A 20587-nucleotide genomic window follows, 5' to 3' on the forward strand; every position below is an offset into this window, starting at 1 on the left:
TTATAAACATTAATAAATATCTTGTTCACTGTCTTTAATTAGGATCAAATTATAATTGCTAAATCCTACAAATCAAGCATGAAATTATGAATAACGAGTTCTTGAAGTCAATAAAATGATGTTAACTTTAGTAATTCTAATAGCTCCAAAGGTTGTAAATAACTTCTAGAATCGAATCGGTATTTGTTAATACAACGTCGGCCAATATTTTAAATATTTTCATTTTTCTGCGTTCAGGAGTCTGAATGTGACAATTTTTAAAAGTTGAAATAGCATTGAAAAATATTTACGAATAAGAGACACGTGTTATTTTATCAATGAATGATAACCCTCTCCATACAGATCCCTTAAGAGCAGTAAAAAAGGATAGCGGTTGAAACAGTACACCGATATTGTTATGACCAATAGCAACACATTTGGTTTAAGAACTTTCAGACCACGGTTTGTACTTCTTCAAGCACGAACACATGAAACAAATACGTTTTATGATTATTTTTAATTGAATATTTATGATTGCGTCGATAATTTATGAGTCGTGAATTATACTAAACATAGTTGAGATTTTGCTAAATAAAATGATTTAACATGTCCCATTTATTCTGTTTAACAGTTATAAAACACAAATATTATTAGTATTATATTTAATAATAATAATAATAATAATAATAATAATAATAATAATAATAATAATAATAATAATAATAATAATAGACCCAATCATTGGTTATGTATTCCTCCATATATAATCTGCTATAAACTGCTCTTCCTGTCTGCTATGTATCTTAAAGTAGCGGTGTTTATATCTGAAATATATCCATATTGTCTCTATGTAGGTGTGTATTACTAAAAAAATAAATAAATAAAATTGGATAACGATCAGCTTGTGATACGCCAAGAGCATCACCTAATTTCTCCATAATATAATATTCGTGCTTAAATAATTAACGAAAGTTTGCATGTAGGTGGTTGCCGGGATGAAGGTATTTATTTGCAAATGGATCATCTGTGGAGGTGGTTGAGGTATGGACCATGGCATGACGTCAGCTACCCGACCTTTGAAGAATCATTCGGTGCCGGATGCTTCTCTCTCATTTTTTGTGTGTGTGTTTATTTCAATCTTTCTTTCTTTCATTCTATTCTTTTGATTTTCGCTTCCTTGTGTTTTCACTCTGTTGTGAGCGTTGCATGGGTTTTCCCGACTTTTTATCAGCGAGGCGGCCACCGTAAAATCGCATGGCAAGAAATCCCAGTCTAACACTACGCTTAGTTAACTATGGGGCTGCCCCACAGTTGCTATTGAACTCTAGAAAAATGCATATTTTACTGAACTGACACTAAATTGAGTCAATCTACTGTGTTGCGTGTAATTGACAAAATGTTGTATATATATCGATTTTTAGAGCGAATATGAAAACACTTTCCAGATAACACACACACACACACACACACACACATATATATATATATATATATATATATATAATGATGAATTTATAAGAGCTCTAAGCTATGAATCTAATGTTTCTACAATAGGTGCAGTGATTTAAAGAATAACGCATTTTTGTACCGAATAATTTGTTACTAGATTTTTGTTGCTAGATTTTGATAATCGTAGATATTGTAACTTCAAAATATTAGCCTCATTTCATTTTTTCCCAAATGTTAGAAAAAGTTGAAATTCCTTATTGAAACATGTTCTTGCTAAAAATATCTTCCCATATTTTCCATGTAGAATATAAGTATTGATAGCCATACTTTTAACAAATTCCTAAAAAGAGCAAATAATACACACTTGTTTTTGATAGAAGACTATGCATGAGTTGGGTATATGGTCAGTATACACACTTTCGACGCTGAAGACTCGAATTCGATTTTCAGTTGATGTGTGTATGTATATACCACTGTAAACTGCAGGCTTACGGCTCATATATCATTTTTGGTGGAAAGGTTCATTAAACTCCGAACCAACCAGGGGTGAGGATTATAAAACAACAATTGTTTGATAGATGAAATAAAGAAACACAAGTTAAAACAAAGCGTATTAAAAAAAAATAGCTCTTGTCACTTGCCTAGTTAGCAGTTGAGGGCATTTAAACTCTTCAATATGATGTAGATATAATTATTGTGAATTAAAGATTTTTGTTAATGGGTCAAATAGCCTTTCCACTGACGTCTCTGTTAATTCCCCAATTAATTAGTCTATTAAGTTAAGCGTTTTTAATGATACGAAAAGGAAGACGAACGTTTATTTTTCAAAGTACTACTTTCTAATAATAGTAGTAATAGCAAATACAACAATTCTAAGATATTAATTTGTACAGTATTGAGTTACGTAAACGTGCCCTAGGAGACCCGGGTTCGATTCCCGAAGAAAGCTCATGTGGTTTTGATTCCACGTTAATCAGTAGGTCTAGTCTCATATAGCCTCGCTGTTGAAAGGGACGTTAAACTCAAAATCAACTCAACTCAACTCAACTTAAACGCACCTCACTAGCCAACACAGCCACTGTGTACATATATTCAACACGCGAACGGGCATCAGATGTTGTTCTATTATTATTATTATTATTATTATTATTATTATTATTATTATTATTATTATTATTATTATTATTGTATTATGTAAAATTTATGTTGTTTCTTTTACAGTAAATTTTCAATACTGTATAGTAACAGAAATTAAACAATAGCATTCAACTTTCTCTGACCGAACACTTTTATCATACAATTCACTTTTTCCAACTTGTGGAAGATATAGTAAACCTATATATAGTAAACATAGCAGTTACTTTGAAGTATGATAATCTTATTCGGACCCAAGAGGAACGAGAATGGGGAATGGCGGAAGCTTCATAACGAGGAACTACATAGTTTATACAGTTTACCCAACATTGTTAGGGTCGTCAAGTCTAGGAGGCTTAGGTGGGCAGGTCATGTAGCTAGAATGGAAGAAAGTAGAAACGCTTTCAAAGTCTTGACTGGTAGACCCATAGGAAAACGACCATTAGGAAGACCTAGGCGCAGATGGGAGGATAATATTAAGATGGATCTCGCAGAGATAGGAATACAAAGTAGAAACTGGATCCAATTAGCTAAGGATAGAAGTCAGTGGAGAGCTTTTGTGAACGCGGCACTGAACCTCCGGGTTCCATAGGCCATAGAGTTAGTTAGTTAGTTAGTTATGATAATCTTATTACGAAATGTTAATCACCTTTTGTGCATGGGACAGATATTTTTGATCAAGCTCTTCTGAAGACTGGAAGTGCACAAATAGCTGTTAGTGCAACACATTTTTTTTATGTTTCTTCTATTTAAGTTACTTCACATATCTACTTTTTGTCTCTTTTTCTCTAATTTATCACGGTGCTAGATAGGTAATTACTTTTGACGGAACATATTTTAATATAGGATTTACTAACTTGAAAATCAGACGCCATTAATACATAAATAATCCGAAACGAGGTATCGTCCCTCCATGCTGTAAGTTAACTTTAGGATTATGAAGCAGTTTGCGTTTATAACTGTAGTAAACACATCGTTATCCCCTTCATAATTAAAGATGGAGGTTTGTTTTCTAAAATTCGTTAATGAGAACGTTGGTCTTCATGTTTGAAGTTTTTTATTATTATTTCGATAAAGGAATTAAGGAAAGTAAAAACCACTATTATAATACACTAAGCAGACATTTAATATGTAAACAAAATCTTCGTCCCTATCTAATAGTACATAATTGAAAAATTTCATGATAATATAAATTAAAGTATCTGATGAATGCCTTAAACTCAGAAACTTGATTCTTGTGTAAACTGGAAACATTGTGTAATCAAGAGGTTCTTATCTGCCTAGAAGGAACAATATTAATGACCGCGTTAGGTCACGATTGCCTGAGTTTACGCTATATGCTACGAGGTGTACGAAGATTAGAACGAGAAAGAGGGAGATCTGAAACATAGAGAGATTATTGCTGCAATTTTCTCCTAAAATAATAATAATAATAATAATAAACTTTCTCGCCAGCAACATATTCGTGGCTTTGGCCGTGAAAAAAGCCTAATCGTATTTCCTTGTTGATGCAAACATCAGAAATTCTTACTGAGAATTCATGACCTTTTCCCTACTCAAATAATAACAATCATAATAACAATAGTAGTAAAAGACTTCACGGGTACAGCATTAAAAAAATAATTTTTGTTGAGCCGGATCTTCAACATTAATTGTATGAAGCAACCACAGCTAAACGTCTCGTTCACAACATTGACAAAGAGTAGTGGGTATATAACAACAGCAGAAGAAACACACTCAATTAATTCTTTTCTGGTGCCTTTGTTCTCTCATCCATGTCTATTTACTTCAAAGTCAGCTCATCCGAGCGGAAAAGGGGAGAATTTTCACTTACCAACATTTTTATATTTCAGTTTGTTTGTATACTCTCTAGTCGTTTATGACTTATTACATAATAAGAACCGTATTAAGATTAACGCTAATATTAGACTACTAATAACGCATTTCAATCATATCTAAACGGAGATTTCCAGAGTAGGACATATGACATCTTTTTTTTTTCTTTTGAAAAAAAAATATTCAAACGTACCAGGTGAATGCCAGTTCGATGACTTCATTCTGAGTACCATTTGTGAATGTTGTTTACTGAGGAAGGTGCACCCATGTTTAGAATAGGCCGGCCTTTAAACCAAAACAGTGTAACAATGAAAAAGAAAAACTCAATGTTGTTGTTAAAAGAGTAGAGCAATTAATCGATTGAGTGAGTACATTTAATCACTTTCATTTGTTACTTGAGAATCCGCCATTGTCCACACATAAGGCAAGAGGATTTACCACTCACAGAGTAAAGGATAAATAGTTGCAAATTTCCCTTGAATTCCCTTTAGCAAAGTGATCCTTCCCGTCAATTGAGGAGTTTGATGCAATAAGGGCGTAAATCTGAAACATGCAATTGGAGAAAAACGATGTTGAAAATTTTAGTAATGTTTTTTCTTACATAAAACAATGTGATATACAGCATTTTATTCCGATATTGAATTGAAATGTTACCAGGAGGCTAAACAAGCATGGCAAAAGCCACAAATGCGTTTGATGCAAAAAGGGCGTAAACTCGCTTACGCCCTTATTACAACAAACTAATCAATTATTTATTTAATTTCTGCGAATAGAGAGACTTAATCCGATTCTCACACAACCTCAATCTCATGCGATCAATTGACTCCTGAAACTCAGTTAATCTAAAACTTTATACGACCCTAAGTTCACTCTACTTCAATGAGCTCCCTCGTGGCTGAGCGGTTAGTATGCACGCCATTGGACAGCCGGGTCCGATTGTCGCGGGACCTCATGCTGTTCGGATCCAATGTTAAGCTGTTGATTCACGTCTCGTATAACCTCGCTGCTGAAACGGACGCTAAACTGAAAATCAAATTAAATCAAAATCACATTACTTCACAGTTTTCAACCGGACCTCTCAGTCTCGTACTGTTCACGGGAGTGGGTGAGGCTGAGATTAAAACTTGTGAAAATATATACCTAAGAACAGGGGTATATAAAATAAGTAATCTTCACCATGAATTTAACTTGGTACTACACATTTAAGCAACTCTACAATATTTCATTATATTTTCTTGGTTCTTGAAGCACAAAAAATTCGGCTTTAGTCTCAAGCTGAATTAGGTGCATTACATATCTAAGGAACCATAACATCTCGGGTGAGAAACTCTGTGAAGAAACCAGAAGAGTCAGTACCGGAAATGGAACGCTGCACCATCTGTTCCTGAGGCCAACGTGCTAACTCCTGTCCTGCGATCCTTAGCCCACTTTCATGGTGACATATTTGTGAATAGTTTCCTGATTTCAATTTACACGGACTTGCATAATCCGGCCTCTAAAAGTGGACGGTAGTACAGGTGGAACGACCTTGAGTTGCTATCTTCCTTAAGCATGTTTCTCGATTCACAAGATGTTAATATCCTGATTTTCCCGGATCTAGAGTTTCTTTTTATTATTATTTTCTTCCCAGCGGCATGGCTATCTCTCGTTTCATTTTCACGCAACGTTACCATTGTGTGTTATTGATAATTATTATTCTATTGACGGCATACTTAGCGTGAAATTCAGATTGCCTCAACGCAATTTATAGGAGAGAAAGAACTTCGATTTTTGTCAGGGCAAGATTATAAGAATAGAAAATAGCCTACTTCTTTTGTACCTAAATTGAATGAATAATGCTATGTCTAATTCGGCAGGATTATTTAATGGGGAAATACCTCTAGAAGTTTGAAAGAATAAAAATATTCAACTTATATAAATGTATACGTTGCAAATATTGTATTATTCTTAATCAAAAAAAAAAAAAAAAAAAAACACCTGGATCTAGACCTATACTATTTTTTTCTCCATTCCTTTGGTGGATGTGCCACTCATCAGACATAAAAGAAACCCCACTATAAAATTAAAGTAAGTCAAATCTTTAAGAAATTGTTCAACAGTATACTCGTATGCCATGACTTTATTCACGATTATCATAATATCTCTCACGGCCGCGAGGACTCACTGGTAGAGCGCTCACCTCTGGTGTTTGGGATTCCTAGTTTGATCCTAGATCTCGCCAAGCGGGTTTTGTAGTGGACAAACACCATGTGTATGGTGTTACTCCCACTTTCTTAATTGCACCATTATCAACCATCTCATTATCACCATCTTCCTTAACCTGTGTGTAATTGTGTGAGTAAAATTTGAAAAAGAAAACTCATCACGCCATATTAATCTACAAACAGCAATTTTTACCTGAAATGTCTAATTCCGCGATCTTTTATGTATAGTAAACTATACCCAAGACGTCAAAATATTCTTCTGCCTAGTTTCTTCGGTAAACGACAATTCCCCAATAAGTTGCAAATAACTGTACATTTTTCGCCCCTAAATTTTTGTCCTTAACTGAGTATAGTGTAACAGATGTTAATGTAACATATTGCTTGAAGTATACAAAAATGTAAATATTTCTTTGTACACAACACTTCTGCAAACATGGGACTCTACAGGCAATTCAAGAGTAGTATTTTCTTTGTGTTTGTGTGTGTGTGTGTGTTTCTTTGATTGTAAGTTCTATAGCCATGACAGATATCGTGCAAGCCGCAATGGATTGTGTATGTTTTGGTTTCAAAGACCCTAACTTAATAACCTGTTTTAAAATAAATACGAATATTTCACTACACCAAATACTCGTGGTGAAACGCATAACTTTGACAAAATCCTGAAACATGTGTGAAACTCAGTTTTGCTTGTTCTGTGAACTACTATCGCATTTTGAAACACACATAGACAAATGTTTACATTGTTTACGTTTTATAATCATATATATATATGCACTTTTGAGGATCAATACTAACTTTTACTTTAATTCGAGTGACAATCTTGTATAATAAGATTGAATCTCAAGTAGGGCAAATCAAAGCAATAAATATAATGAAAACGTTTGTACACTTTGAAAATCCTGAAGGTCACATACGTACTCTAGATGAAACAGAAACCAGATATTTTTATTTAAATGAAGACTAATACTTGCATTTCACGCGGTAGTTTGGAATGATTTTCCTTTATTATTTCTTTCTTTGCTTCTAAAATAAATTCAAAAAGGTATAAATGTTGAAAATTTACGAGTGATTAGCTCTTTGAGGTTTCAGAAGGCTTTAAAATAGGCACTGACTCACCTCAAAGTTAGTGCTTGGCGTTTCTGCTGCGTAGCTGGAGAACCAATATTTAACTTCGAAGGATTCATGCGAAGAGTGGTGGTGGAATTTCAAATAAAAATTATATTTTTGATTCACTTTTTTCTGCTCTAAAAGGTAGTTTACATAAAATAATAATAATGGAAACGTGTAAAATATTTAGATGCACACAATATACGCAGACAAGGATTTATAACAATTTTACGATAGGAAACTTTCAAAATGATGTAGTTTGTACTGAAATAAGATAAGACTAGCTCAAAAGAACACACGTAGTTCCTATTGTCTTTTTCTTTAAACAAAAATCTCCGTTCTCTGAAGTTTGACTATGTATTTGTTATGATGAATAATTAGAAACTATTATCATTGGAGTAATTAATAGATTAAATCTTCCTCTTCTGTATTTCTTTTTATCTATATCTAGTTTATCAAACACTAATAAGACTTTGATACTTTTGCTGGAAACATTTTTTTTTATTTCGTACGTTGAACACTAGATGCAATACCACATTCATTGTTTCCCACTGTTCGTAGCTATTCTAAATCTAAAATTTTCTAGCTTTACTACGTTTTGATAATACTGAGAACGAAAACATTTTATTTCTTTTATGTGCCTACTTTAAAAACTACGAATATAAAGACTACAAAGAGTTTGACTGCGAATCTTTCAAGTTCATCAACCAGTAATTATACTCTTTCCTCAATTAAATAGATTAATAATATGTTCATCAAGTAAAATGTATTGACAATTCTCAAGGATATCCAATATAAGCAAATCTTTCAAGTAGGAAAAACATTAAGATTATTCAAAGGATCCTGGTTTTGAATACCGTTCTAGGCTTGTGTGCTTAGTACTAACATTGCTTGGTTGAAGTGTTAATGTGAAGCGTAGGAAGAGAAAAGTAGATCTATTAGTAGACCTAAATACACAATAAGAGTGAATACATTTACAGCATGTATTAACAACATTGTACACATAAGTTCGAAGAGACATATAACCGAAAATTGAATACCCGGATCCAAAATGCAATAAACATTTTTTTTTTCGGAACACGTGAAATGAAACAAGTAAACAGAAATATAATAAATGATTTGGCTGTAGATTTGTTATCTCGAAAACATTTATTTGTGTCTTATGCAACTTTGTTGAGCTTCGTTTACCTTGAACTGGGAGTTCTCTTATACGCCGTGTCAAATATTGTGCCTGCTGTTTCTGGTGATGATCACATATCTGAATAGAAATCTTTGATTCTTATATATGCCTTCTGAGACCACCTACGTATGAGCTGTAAGCTGAAGCTGATTGTAAATTCTGTGAGTTAGCTATCGTCATTTACTCACATTGTTCTACAAGGCGTGGGCTGCGATACTAGCTTCAACTGACAAAACTTGACAAGTGGAAATCTGCTCAACGAAACCGACTGTGACATCACGTGTCGAGTACATAAATAATAACTAGCAATTAAGCGTCAAAGTTGAAAGCTACTTAAGCCAATGATCTAATCCTCAGAAATAGATATTTCCAAATGTTGTTGTCGTTTTGGAATACCCAAGAAACTGTTAAAGTACTGCACAAATTTCTGCAAACTCTGAAACGTCCTATCTGTCCTGCAAATTAAACAAATGACAGGCAAAAAACTCATTGTTTGGTTTTTAGTTGGCGAAGGCAAGTTATAACATGTTAGTTTCCTTCTTACCACCTCTTTGCTAAATTGTCTATTGGAGCAGCGTCATCCAGTTTAAAAAAATAAAATAAAAAAGGAATTATAAAATTGATAAGAAGATTTCTGAAATTATCGACATTGTAAACGCTAAAGTTCATGCTGACGAAATGTTCATCGCATAATGCTTCATTACTTTAGGTACGTTGGAACAACAATTTAAAGAACACGGAAGTATAGTAACTCTATTGTCTTCTATGTGCTTAACCTATTTTTCGTACCTTAGTTAATCTACCGGCATAACCGTGGGACGTAAAACTCAAAATTTCATTTCATTTAGTTAATCTATTTATATTACAAAATAATAAATAAACAAATGCATATATATTATTGGCTACATTACTTGTTACTTTCTTTGTGTTATGTAGTTTTTTATTTATAATTAAGAGGACACAAGTATCCTTTGACTAGTATTGTGAAATTTACTCAAATCAGGTTACTAATTTCTCAGATAACTATATTTGAAACATCTAAAAAGAAAGAAAAAATAAAATAAATTTTAAGAAGGGCGTTACTTTACGGCATTATCCCTCCCTTTTTTAAAAAAAATCATATTTTAAGTACAGCCAATCTGAAACTCTCTTCATTCTTTCCCGCATCTAATGATAGCATAAAAATAAATAAATCAGTGTGAGGCGGGAAATAATCATTTGGCATAACAAGAATGTTCAGATGTTCAACTTTAATAATGTAAATCGTCTTAAACAAGGCGCAACGTAAGTGTTTGGAAAATGACCATGTTGTCTACCAATGTATGTATTTAAAGGTCTCACCCACCTTCATGAAGCTACATTCAGTCCACCAATTAATTTATTGATTGTACAGACAACAAGCTGGAAATTACGTGCTGTAACGTTTTAATTGTTTCTTAAGCTAACATAATCAAGTAAAGCAACCAACCCACCCACCCGAATGATCCTTGGGTGTCTACTTGTTCCTGAAGAAGGAAGCGGTCTTGGGAGGGCAGTTGCCTGACTGCACTATTTTCGCCTTCCTCACGGACAGAAACACATTTAATCAATGGGTTTTCCAAACTTTTAAATCCACGGCTTTTGTTTTAGGAGCAATTGAAGCTTCATCTGTGGTTTCTAGATCCGGATGGTGTGCATTAGTGCGTGTAGCTTCGTGACGTTCTTCATATAATGCGAGCAACGGCAAGTTAAACTCCTTGTCTGGTTGTTTCTCAAGGTTGATTCTAAGGCCGTGGTAACGGATAGTAAAGTTGATCCTGCAATACAAATTTGTTACCTTTTGTTGTTTTCATGTAACAACAATGTGGGTACATACATATCTTCTGTTGAGAAATATTTCATAGATTACAGATAGCAATTTTCTTTCCGGAAAGTTTTGACTCATGCAATTGGATTGCTACGTTCCAGTGTAGGTGAACTATTAATAATCATCCCCCTTTCTTTTTTATTATTGTTATTATACGCTTGAGCTTCTATAGACATTATACAATAAATTACGCAACTAGTAAACTTATAAATGCGAAGTCATACCATATGTAACAGTCAAATAACTTTTAAAAGTAAATATGTAACACTCAAAAGTGTGTTTTTAAAGTAATATCACTAATGCTAGTGCAAACATGTACTTTAAATTTTGTTTGGGTTGTTAAGAACAAATTTAATCTGAGTTTCTTAATCTAAATTTCAGGATAGCTTGTATCCAAGATATGATTATGGATGCATAATCATAGATAATTCCATAGGCTTTATAATTTATTTGATCCCATTATAACAAATGATACTTAGCGGCGCTAACTCTCGAGTTACAGTTTGGGCGAATTGATCAAATTCTGATAATGTTAATAATAGAAAAACTTAATGAGTTACAACACAAAAGATTTTGTTATGTTATTCATGTTTTTTTTAACGATATATAAATCTGAAAAAGGTAGCTATTTATTTTACCCTAAAATTTATGTTCAATTATTTTAAATTTTCCTGAATGTCGACAGTTGCTCTTTTTAGTATGAATTTCCACCATTTGTCACCTTGATCATGCTACGGTAATGTCATGAAAATTGTAAAAGTCGTAACTTGAACCATTTGATCTTCTCAAATTAAATTTGGTAAGAAATCAAAAGGAAGCTGAAAGAATTGGAAGGATCCCTGAGAGGGAGAAACAGTTAAGACTCCATGGAGGCCTATTTATTCTTTCTACCACAACATCCCATCTTTCTGGCTCCTTGTTGTCGGCCTTTATGATGAATGAAATAATGATCGACGACAAACACGTGTGAATTCCTTAGGGCATTCCTGACCCCAGTCTAAAATTAATTTTGGCGCTTGTTGAGAGCATGAGATTTTGCAAAGATGACGAGCTTTTGCGTAGGTTGGCTTTGTTGTTTTCACAGATATGTGTTAATTATTGCTTGGCTCAAATCTTCACGTATTACTCTTCTTAAAGTCTTTGTTCCTCAAGTATTGGAATATTTTGTGTTCTTTTCACATATAAGACTCGCGTGAGTTTTCCTTCTACGTGTCCTCTCAATCTATACATCGACTTTTGTAATTTATGTATGTCTCGAATGATCTAGAAATATTTGTTTCTTGTCGGAAATTTAGTTTTGAAAGTAAAATAAGGAGAGTCTCACTGTCAGAATATTTATATAGAAATTACAGAAGAACATGATTTCGACAAATGCTTATTACATTCGTTGTTAATAACTACCAAGCAAACATTGAAAACTTTTCCAATGAACTTTTGGAAACTACTTAGTATTTGTGAGGGCTCAATGCAAATAATACCTTTGTTTGATGAAATGAGCTCATATCGAGAAATGAAAGCAAACTGAAATCCTTAACTTTACGATTGTGATGCCTTACAGGCTAAAGAAGACTGGTGATAATGGAAAGAAATAGCAGAATAAGAATAAACAGGAAAACTCCAAGAAAAGTCACTCAACGTTGTCCGACATCGATTTCCATGGAATGCTATCTAACGAAGGACACTTCGCACCAGCGATGAGAGCTCTGCAACTGAGTCTTTGTGTTGGGGTCCTCGGTTTGATCTCAGCTCGAGTCAAATGAATTTCTGGCGGACAAACACCGTGTGCGTGGGTTTTCTCGGGATCCTTCCGTTTCCTCCACTTTATTCATTTCACCATTTCATTCATTTTTCATCATCACCGTCTGCTTTAGCCTAGCCGGCATAACCATGGGACCTAAAACTTAAAGATTTAACTTTTTTGAGCCTTTGCGCGCTCTGCAGACAGAAAAATGCTGAAAAAAGTAAATACTCTGGTTAGAAGTAGGTAACTGTGGATTTGTACTCGTCAAATCTAGGCGATCATACCATTTAAAATTCTTCCAGTAGCAGTACTTCGAGCCAACTTCATTTTATTCAAGGGACTTTAAAAGATGGTGACAACGGGTATTTTGCACAAAATCGAATCTTCCAGCTCCGATAATCACTTCTCTCGTTTTTTTAAACTTTTGACTTAATTAACTGATGCTAAGCTGTTACGTTTTGTCCCTTAAGGAATAATAATACCTATACAGTATGTTATAAATAACATGTGATTTTTTACGGTGATAACAAATGAAAAGAATGTGCTGAATAGTGTCTTCTTTTTCTAATTTAGTATTACGTAGATTATCCGTTAGTGTGTTCGGATATAAATGACTGATAAGCACACGGAAATAAATGTCACAAAGTCTAATTCAAGTTTAAGAGCAAGATATTCTTATATATAACGTAAGCAACAATAAAACTACCTTTGAAATATGAAAATTATAAGACTGTTACTTTACTAAATTTTCAAGTGACTATTCCAACTTTAGTTCAAATGAAATGCATATAACATTTTTAACTAATTACCGTTAAAAACAAAAGTAAAAGAGAATAAGTCTTCACCATTTATAGTTAACATTGTGTACATATATTCAATGTATTGAGCAAACAATATTCTGAGAGTGGTGTGTTATGATCGTATGGAAACTCGACAAGATAGAGGTGACCCGTAGATGTCACATCACTGATAACACTGCCCTGAAAATTAGATGTTTGACGTCAGGCGTCTCCGACTAAAAGTCCAGTGCTCTGGCAGGGGTCACCAAAGAATGAGAAGGGGAACATTTTAACGACCTTCAAAGAGTTTTCAGAGCTTGAAGATTTCAACGTTTCTAAAATGATTAATATTGTCACATGAGTGAAGCAACTCTGAGAAACATTTCCAAAATATGATCTTTGACTTCAAAATTAGAATAATGATAATGCATTGATATTTCCCAAGAGACGTTCTCACGAGTTCTTCTTCTTCTTATTGAATATACCATATGATGTAAGAATATTATGTTCTTTTAAAAGAAAATTTCACAATGTATAAATATGTAACGCTTACTTCCTTTTTTTAACGACCAAACATGTATATTTATTGCAAGGGACACGGTGATGCAGTGGTAGAGCGCTTACATCTGTTGCATGAGCTCTCTGGTTCGATCCCCGGCCAAGTAAGCCTGTGGTGGACAACATCGTGTCCGTGGGTTTCCTCGGGGCACTCCCATTCCCCCACATTATCATCCCACCAATTATTCCGTAATCATTCACTTGCCTTATCCGTCTCCCTTAGCTAAACAGGCATAATCATGGGACGTTAAACTGAAAGATTACATATTTATTGTATATAGGCGGAAGAAAAGTCTATTTTGTGGGTTCTTGAATAAAATAAAGTTAGGAACAGAATTATAGGTGCTGTGTGAAGTATTGCACTCTATCGGGCAGTAACATGGACATTACGCAAAAAGGGATGAAAAGGACTGCAGGCTTTTGAGATATGGGTGTGGAGGAGAGTAGAGAGAATATGCTAGGTTGAATCGGAAATGAACGAAATGTTAAAAATAATGATGGAGAGAATAACATTTTGAGATGTGATTAATATGAGAAAGAAAAACGTATTGTGATATTTGCTGAGAAGGAACTGTATCATGCAGAACATGCTAAGAGGCACGGTAGAAGGAAAACAGTGGCGGGGTGAAAAGAGCTGCAGTTCATGGACCAGAAAATTCCTGCGCCAAGACGAAGAAGTTAGCTGAGAACCGTAGTGCATGGAATCCTTTCAGTTTGAAGCAAATGGCCTGCTAATAATGGCAGAATACATAAGATGATGATGAATGTATCTAACTGTGTGTCTCTAGAAGGCGGTCTAGATAATCAGATCATAAAATATTGTAATGTTTATTGAAATTTGCATATTGTACGTTGCATACAGAGCTGTTAATACAGCAAATAAAAACTATACTCACAGTTATGTGTCACTAATATTATTTTGCATATTTCGGCTTAGTTAGATTAACGTACCACTGAAGCCCGCTTATATTATGTAAGGAGAATTTGATATACAGTATTACAATTTCTGAATTATACACACCTAGCTATAAAAATACTGCTGCTATATTATCAATGTTAAAGTAATATTTACTATTAAGAACAGAAATTTAATGCTTAATTTTGTTGTTCATTTCTCATGTAAACTCCCGAAATTTTTAAGAGTATAATGTGGAGAGTGCGTTTCATTCAAACACGCTACATTCACATTTCTGTTCGTGTGTTGATCAATATGTAATAACAATATATGTAGAATTATTTCTGTTAGTAAGAAAGGCTTCTCCTCTCAATGTTGAGAGTAGTTTTTCTTTCTATCTAAGGATGTCATTATTATTATTATTATTATTATTATTATTATTATTATTATTATTATTATTATTATTATTATTATTATTAATATTATTATTACACTTTTTATGTAACACTACCTGAAATATTCAGTGTCTGTGGCTGACCTCTTTTGTATGCGAAAGTCTGTCCACAAACACGCACACACACATTATTTAATATATAAGTATAGATGTAATTAACATAATAAGAAAAATATATATCAATGTCTCGTCACGACTTTCTGGTTACTATAGAAATAATTTGCATATATACATAGTAGAACTTACTCTGCTGGATTACACACTATGTTTTATTTATTCTAACTTCGTTATTTCTTATGTCTTACAGGAGATAAGAAACAAAGACCACGCAGAAGTGCATCCGAAGACAGTGCTTGGGTTTACTTTCCCATCGAAATACCAGAAGCATCACAGAACCAAGTAGCTGATATAAATTATGCCACGCTGAAAATCTATATGTTTCATCCAGAGCCTGAAACGTTCCACAATTCCTTAGTTCAGAGAGTTCAAAGTGCATTTGTGAGAGTATACCAGTTAATAAATCCCACATCCAAAGACAAAGTGATCGAGAGACTGCTAGTGGACCATAAAGAAATTGAACTCGATGCGTCGAGATGGACTGAATTTGACGTCACGAGAGCTGTTGAGTCATGGGTGCGTCATCCCGACACCAACTTAGGACTAGAAATTGAGTGTGATGAGTGTGCGTCATATAATTTCCAGCTGGTAACTGGAAATAGTGTCAACTTCAACAGTACATTAAGACCAGTTTTGAATATCTTGACTAGTGTACGTTCGCCGTCCAGATCCAAACGTTCCACGTCAGATGAACTTTCACTGCGTGAGGTAATGGATCGATCAAACGCAACCAAAAGGAGACTAGACTGTAAAAGTAGTGAAAAGCACTGCTGTGCAAAACATTCTTTAGTAGTGGCATTTGATGAACTTCAAGGTTTTGACTTTATTGTAGCACCGAAAACAATAGATGTAGGATATTGTAAAGGTCGGTGTCCGCTTGTTTATAATGTAGCATCATCACATGCACTTTTGCAAGGTTACATGTCTAAGCATAACAGAAAACGTGTTCCTAAACCATGTTGTGCGCCCAGCAAACTTGCAAGTATACAGATTCTTCATTATGCTGATAACAGTAATGGAAAGCCTTCTTTAAAAGTAAGCAACTGGTCAGATGTACTGGTAGAGTCCTGTGCTTGTTCCTAGACAAACCACTTTGAATTGGTGGGTTCTTAACTAATATCGATGCGTTCTTGGTTTGACCATCGATTTTGTGCTGCTCCACTCATGTGGATTGAGTTGTCCGACAATCAACTGATCACAGTGTTCGATCTCACCAAAATTACATGGTGATTGTGGTCGTATGACTGTCTGTCGATGTTTCCGAAGCGGCTCTGGATTGCAGACCGCTACAGCATGTTTTGCTGTATATTTATTCAAGTTTGTCAACAACAGCCAGGCTTGAATGGCTTAACAAAGGCAAACACTCCATCACAATGTGATTTTCTTAATGTATACAGGGTGCAAATATAGATCTCTACCAAAGAATCTGATAAAGCCGTTTCAATGATTGCTATAACAGTTCCTTACGTTTTGGGGAGAAGAATAAGAACCATTGGAATTACGGGTTTCAGCGATTATTTCAAGTCGCATTGAAGAAACCACCAGGATCAATACGTGTATAAGCACATGCTTTTTTTAATTTATTGTAATTATTGTTATTATTATTATTGCCTCTTCAGTAAGTCATAGTTCCGAGAGTAGACGGGTCCAGGTAGTCTCTGGATAGACTGCCTGCAATCCAATAATTATTAATTGCCACAAATGCTCAATACTTTTATTTTTTGTAACTGTGATATGTTGTAAAGCTTTAGTAAACAAAATATAGAGCCAACCATGACTTTCGTTAACTGAAACTGTTTCCAATCTCTGAACAACTGGTGATACAAACATGGAAAATTAAGAACAGTACTGATTTAAATATATACGAACCAGAGTAAATGTTTCATTCGAGTGCGTAAATTTAAGTACATACCAATTAAACATTTTGTTCACATATTTTTTCTATTGATTTAATTTGTAAGTGTTCGTTGCTAAAGCATAATCACATATTTCATTCATGACAAAATAAATGCTCGAATAATTGCAAATAACTTCTCTAATAACTAAATCTAATCTGAAAATGCATCGTGCAAATACGATTTGAATTAGATATTCTAAACTTGTAGCAAAAGATCACTGCTTACCGAACAAAAATGTCATATGAACGATGCTGTATTCGTGAACATTTAAAAAACATTTTTGATCAAAATAACATTTTCGTAGGAATTTGTCTGTGTGTTTCTAATGAGTAATTTTAAGTCAACTAATGAAACGTTTAGTAAATGAAGTCTGAACAGGAAGCGATTCGATACACACAAACGAATGCAGGAAAGTAACGTACACTTTGAAAATTTATTGTTATTTGATTGATTCCATTAAACGATACTTTGCCCATGAAACAAGAATGCGTTTTAATAGAAATAGCAGTTATTAAGTTAGCATATTTGAAAATTACCTATTTATCTCCAGGTTTAGAGCATGCAAATGCTAATCAGTGTGATCACGTAATATTTATGAATGTAATTGATTTGATTTTTAATAGATATCATCTTACACAAAATTCGAGAGGAAACATGAAGCTGGAAACGCTTGACAATAAATTTCCACAAAGATTTCTCTTTTATGAATAACAAGAATATTGCATTCATTTAATTTTCAATTCATTATCAACATTAAGCATAATAACTTTAGGCAAACTTTATTATAACTTTGCTAACACTTATTCTTACGAAAATGTTATTGAAATACGTTAATACCAGTGACACTGGAGGACAAACATCCCGAGATTTCTTCCTGCTTCTAAGAACCTGCTTTGAATATAATTGAATTTCATAATTAGTTTCTATACCTATACTCCCAAATACCAAATTTTAAATTTGAGTTGTAATTCAGTTTCTCAGTGGAACAGAAACTTTTCATTCCTGACATCCCCAATAATATAACACACACTTGTACTTCAACAATCCATTCTGTCTCGTTTCGATATTCAGATCAAATGAACTGTAACCTGAACACGTCTTTGTACACTTGGAGTATTTCACGTATTGCATTTATTAAGTCTTATCTACACAAAAATAAAAAAAATGAAAAGAAAAGAGAAAGTAGATGAACTTGGGATGTTTGTCAACTATCACAATTATTGAAGTCGTCCATGCAAATGTTTATTTTGCTATTATTCATTTGTTTGTTCCAAATTCAGTTAAACGAAGGATATTTAAGTGAGCTAATCGAAATACAAAAGCAATTAACTTATGTATGTATGTTTATGTGTGTGTTTATATATATATATATATATATATATATATATATATATATATATATGCCAATGACTAGTGTAAGTTTGTATAAATGTTGTATGTGTATGAATGGGTTTGAGCTTGCATTCCAGGAATTGTCTGACGATATAAAAATAATCTCTGGTTCACAAGTATAATATTATCTATTTCCAAGTGTCATACAACATTTAAATGAATATAATAATTAAAATTACAATTATTGATGCCATAGAAAAATAAAGAATTATATAATTTTTTCATTTGTACTGAGAACGTCTTTGTTTTTGATAATTTTATTCAACTTGTCTAGATTTCTCATTAGCCTTTCGTTTGAGTAAAACAGAACAGTGTATATGTTGTACGTGCGAACATAATTTAAATTCATCAGAATGCTCAATACTGGCAGCTGAGAAATTAATCAGAATATGCAATATTGTCGGTCATATTTTACTTTCAAGGAAAACTGTATATCTTCGATGTTTTTACGTGATAATTAGAAGTAAGCCATTGTAGTTCAAAATTGTTACACGGTCATGAAGTATTCTCAATAATGTTTTGGTGTAGAGACATATGTTGTTGAATGTTGTTACATGTTAATTAAATGTCTATTGTTATCTCACTACAGTTAAAGAAACATCTGTATGCTAAATTAATGTAGACAAGTTTGGCTCTTAGAAAGATTGACATATGTGTCTATCAACATAATATCCTAATGTAAACTGGAGATGCAACATATTTAGTATAAGTAGATGTGACAATTTATTGCTAAATAGGCATTTTTACCACCCTGAAAGTATTATATGTGTATTTAGAACAACTTAAACTTCGTGTTGATATGTTTTACCAAGCCCACTTTTGAAAAAAAAGAAAGAAAACAAAACCATATTTTGCCAAGATCAGCTTTATCCAGTTGACAAAATACTGCTACTTTACATACCAAGTAGTCAATCTTGTACATTATCTTTTTGTTTCGGTGCTACAATTACTAAAAAGAAATGTATACTAGATCTGTGAGTTTCTGCATGTACAGCGACCTCAGTTCATTCTGTGTATAAAATACATATATATTTCAGTATTTAAGTGATAGGGGATTGTAGTCTTACAGAGAGAAAGGACTTTCCGTTCAATTCGTTTTATTTTATCTTTCAATTATATCATGTGTTCAGCTATATATTAATCAGAAAACAATTTTTCCAGGTATAACACAAACAGGATATAAAATATACAAAATAAGTCTCGTGTAAAAGACTCTCCCCTATGTTTTTCCTTTTCCTTGTTTTGTACAAATGTTGAATATAAAAGATGTAAATTGACGTTATATTTATTTTAATAAATTATTGAGCAATGAAAATGTTTTTGAGAAATTAAAAATGTTGTTTCTTTTCATTTTAACACGTCAGTACTCATAGTATACCTTGCTACAGAAATACCCTGCTTTCTGATTCTACGCTTGTCTTTCTTTTACTGTAAGGGTATTATACGTACAGTATAATTTTAAAAAAAGTCCCTACTCATCTGTATTTTAAAACCTTTGCATTTTTATTCACAAGTGAAATTAAAGTAAATAAGTTGTGAAACATATTTTACCAATTGAGATTTTTTTTCAGTACAAAATATTAAAAAAAAATCTCCTATCGTTACAAGAATGTAGTCTTTCAAGCAGGTGGATGATTGTTAATTTTTCAAATAATAATTCTGTAGAATTAAGCTTGGAAATAATGTATTACGTGGTCTGTTAAAAATTATACATCCTAACTTGTACGTACACTTGTGTCGTGTGTCTTTAGAAATTATATAAATAGAAATAACATTATTTATTTCTTCTGACAGAAAATTGCATATATCTACGTGAAAATGTGCAGAAGAAAACACGTATTTCCAAAAAGTAATTAAGAAATAAACAAGATATAATTAAGAAAACAAATTTCCGAAACTTTCACCGCCAAACCCAGTTCCTTTTTTTTCTTGAACATGGCCAACGCCCAGCGAAATTTATAAAGAGAGTGAGAATTTAATCCTTTATTAGAAATACAAGGTAAATCTTTCATAATGTT

General features: G+C 33.2%; 1 protein-coding gene across 1 annotated transcript in view; it reads left to right on the forward strand.

Annotated features, from left to right (window-relative positions):
* mav (TGF-beta domain-containing family member maverick) overlaps window positions 1-19904 on the forward strand; it is a 44677-nt gene extending 24773 nt beyond the window's left edge. Inside the window, exon 3 of the mRNA XM_081762314.1 lies at window positions 15470-19904. Within this exon, the coding sequence (XP_081618440.1) occupies window positions 15470-16362 (893 nt within the window). The 3' untranslated portion in view covers window positions 16363-19904. The remainder of the gene's footprint in view (window positions 1-15469) is intronic.
* Window positions 19905-20587: the final 683 nt, after the last annotated feature.

Source organism: Thermobia domestica, chromosome 6 (assembly GCF_964235325.1).
Source record: "Thermobia domestica chromosome 6, izTheDome1.hap1.1, whole genome shotgun sequence".
In the NCBI taxonomy this organism is placed as follows: Eukaryota; Metazoa; Arthropoda; class Insecta; order Zygentoma; family Lepismatidae; genus Thermobia; species Thermobia domestica.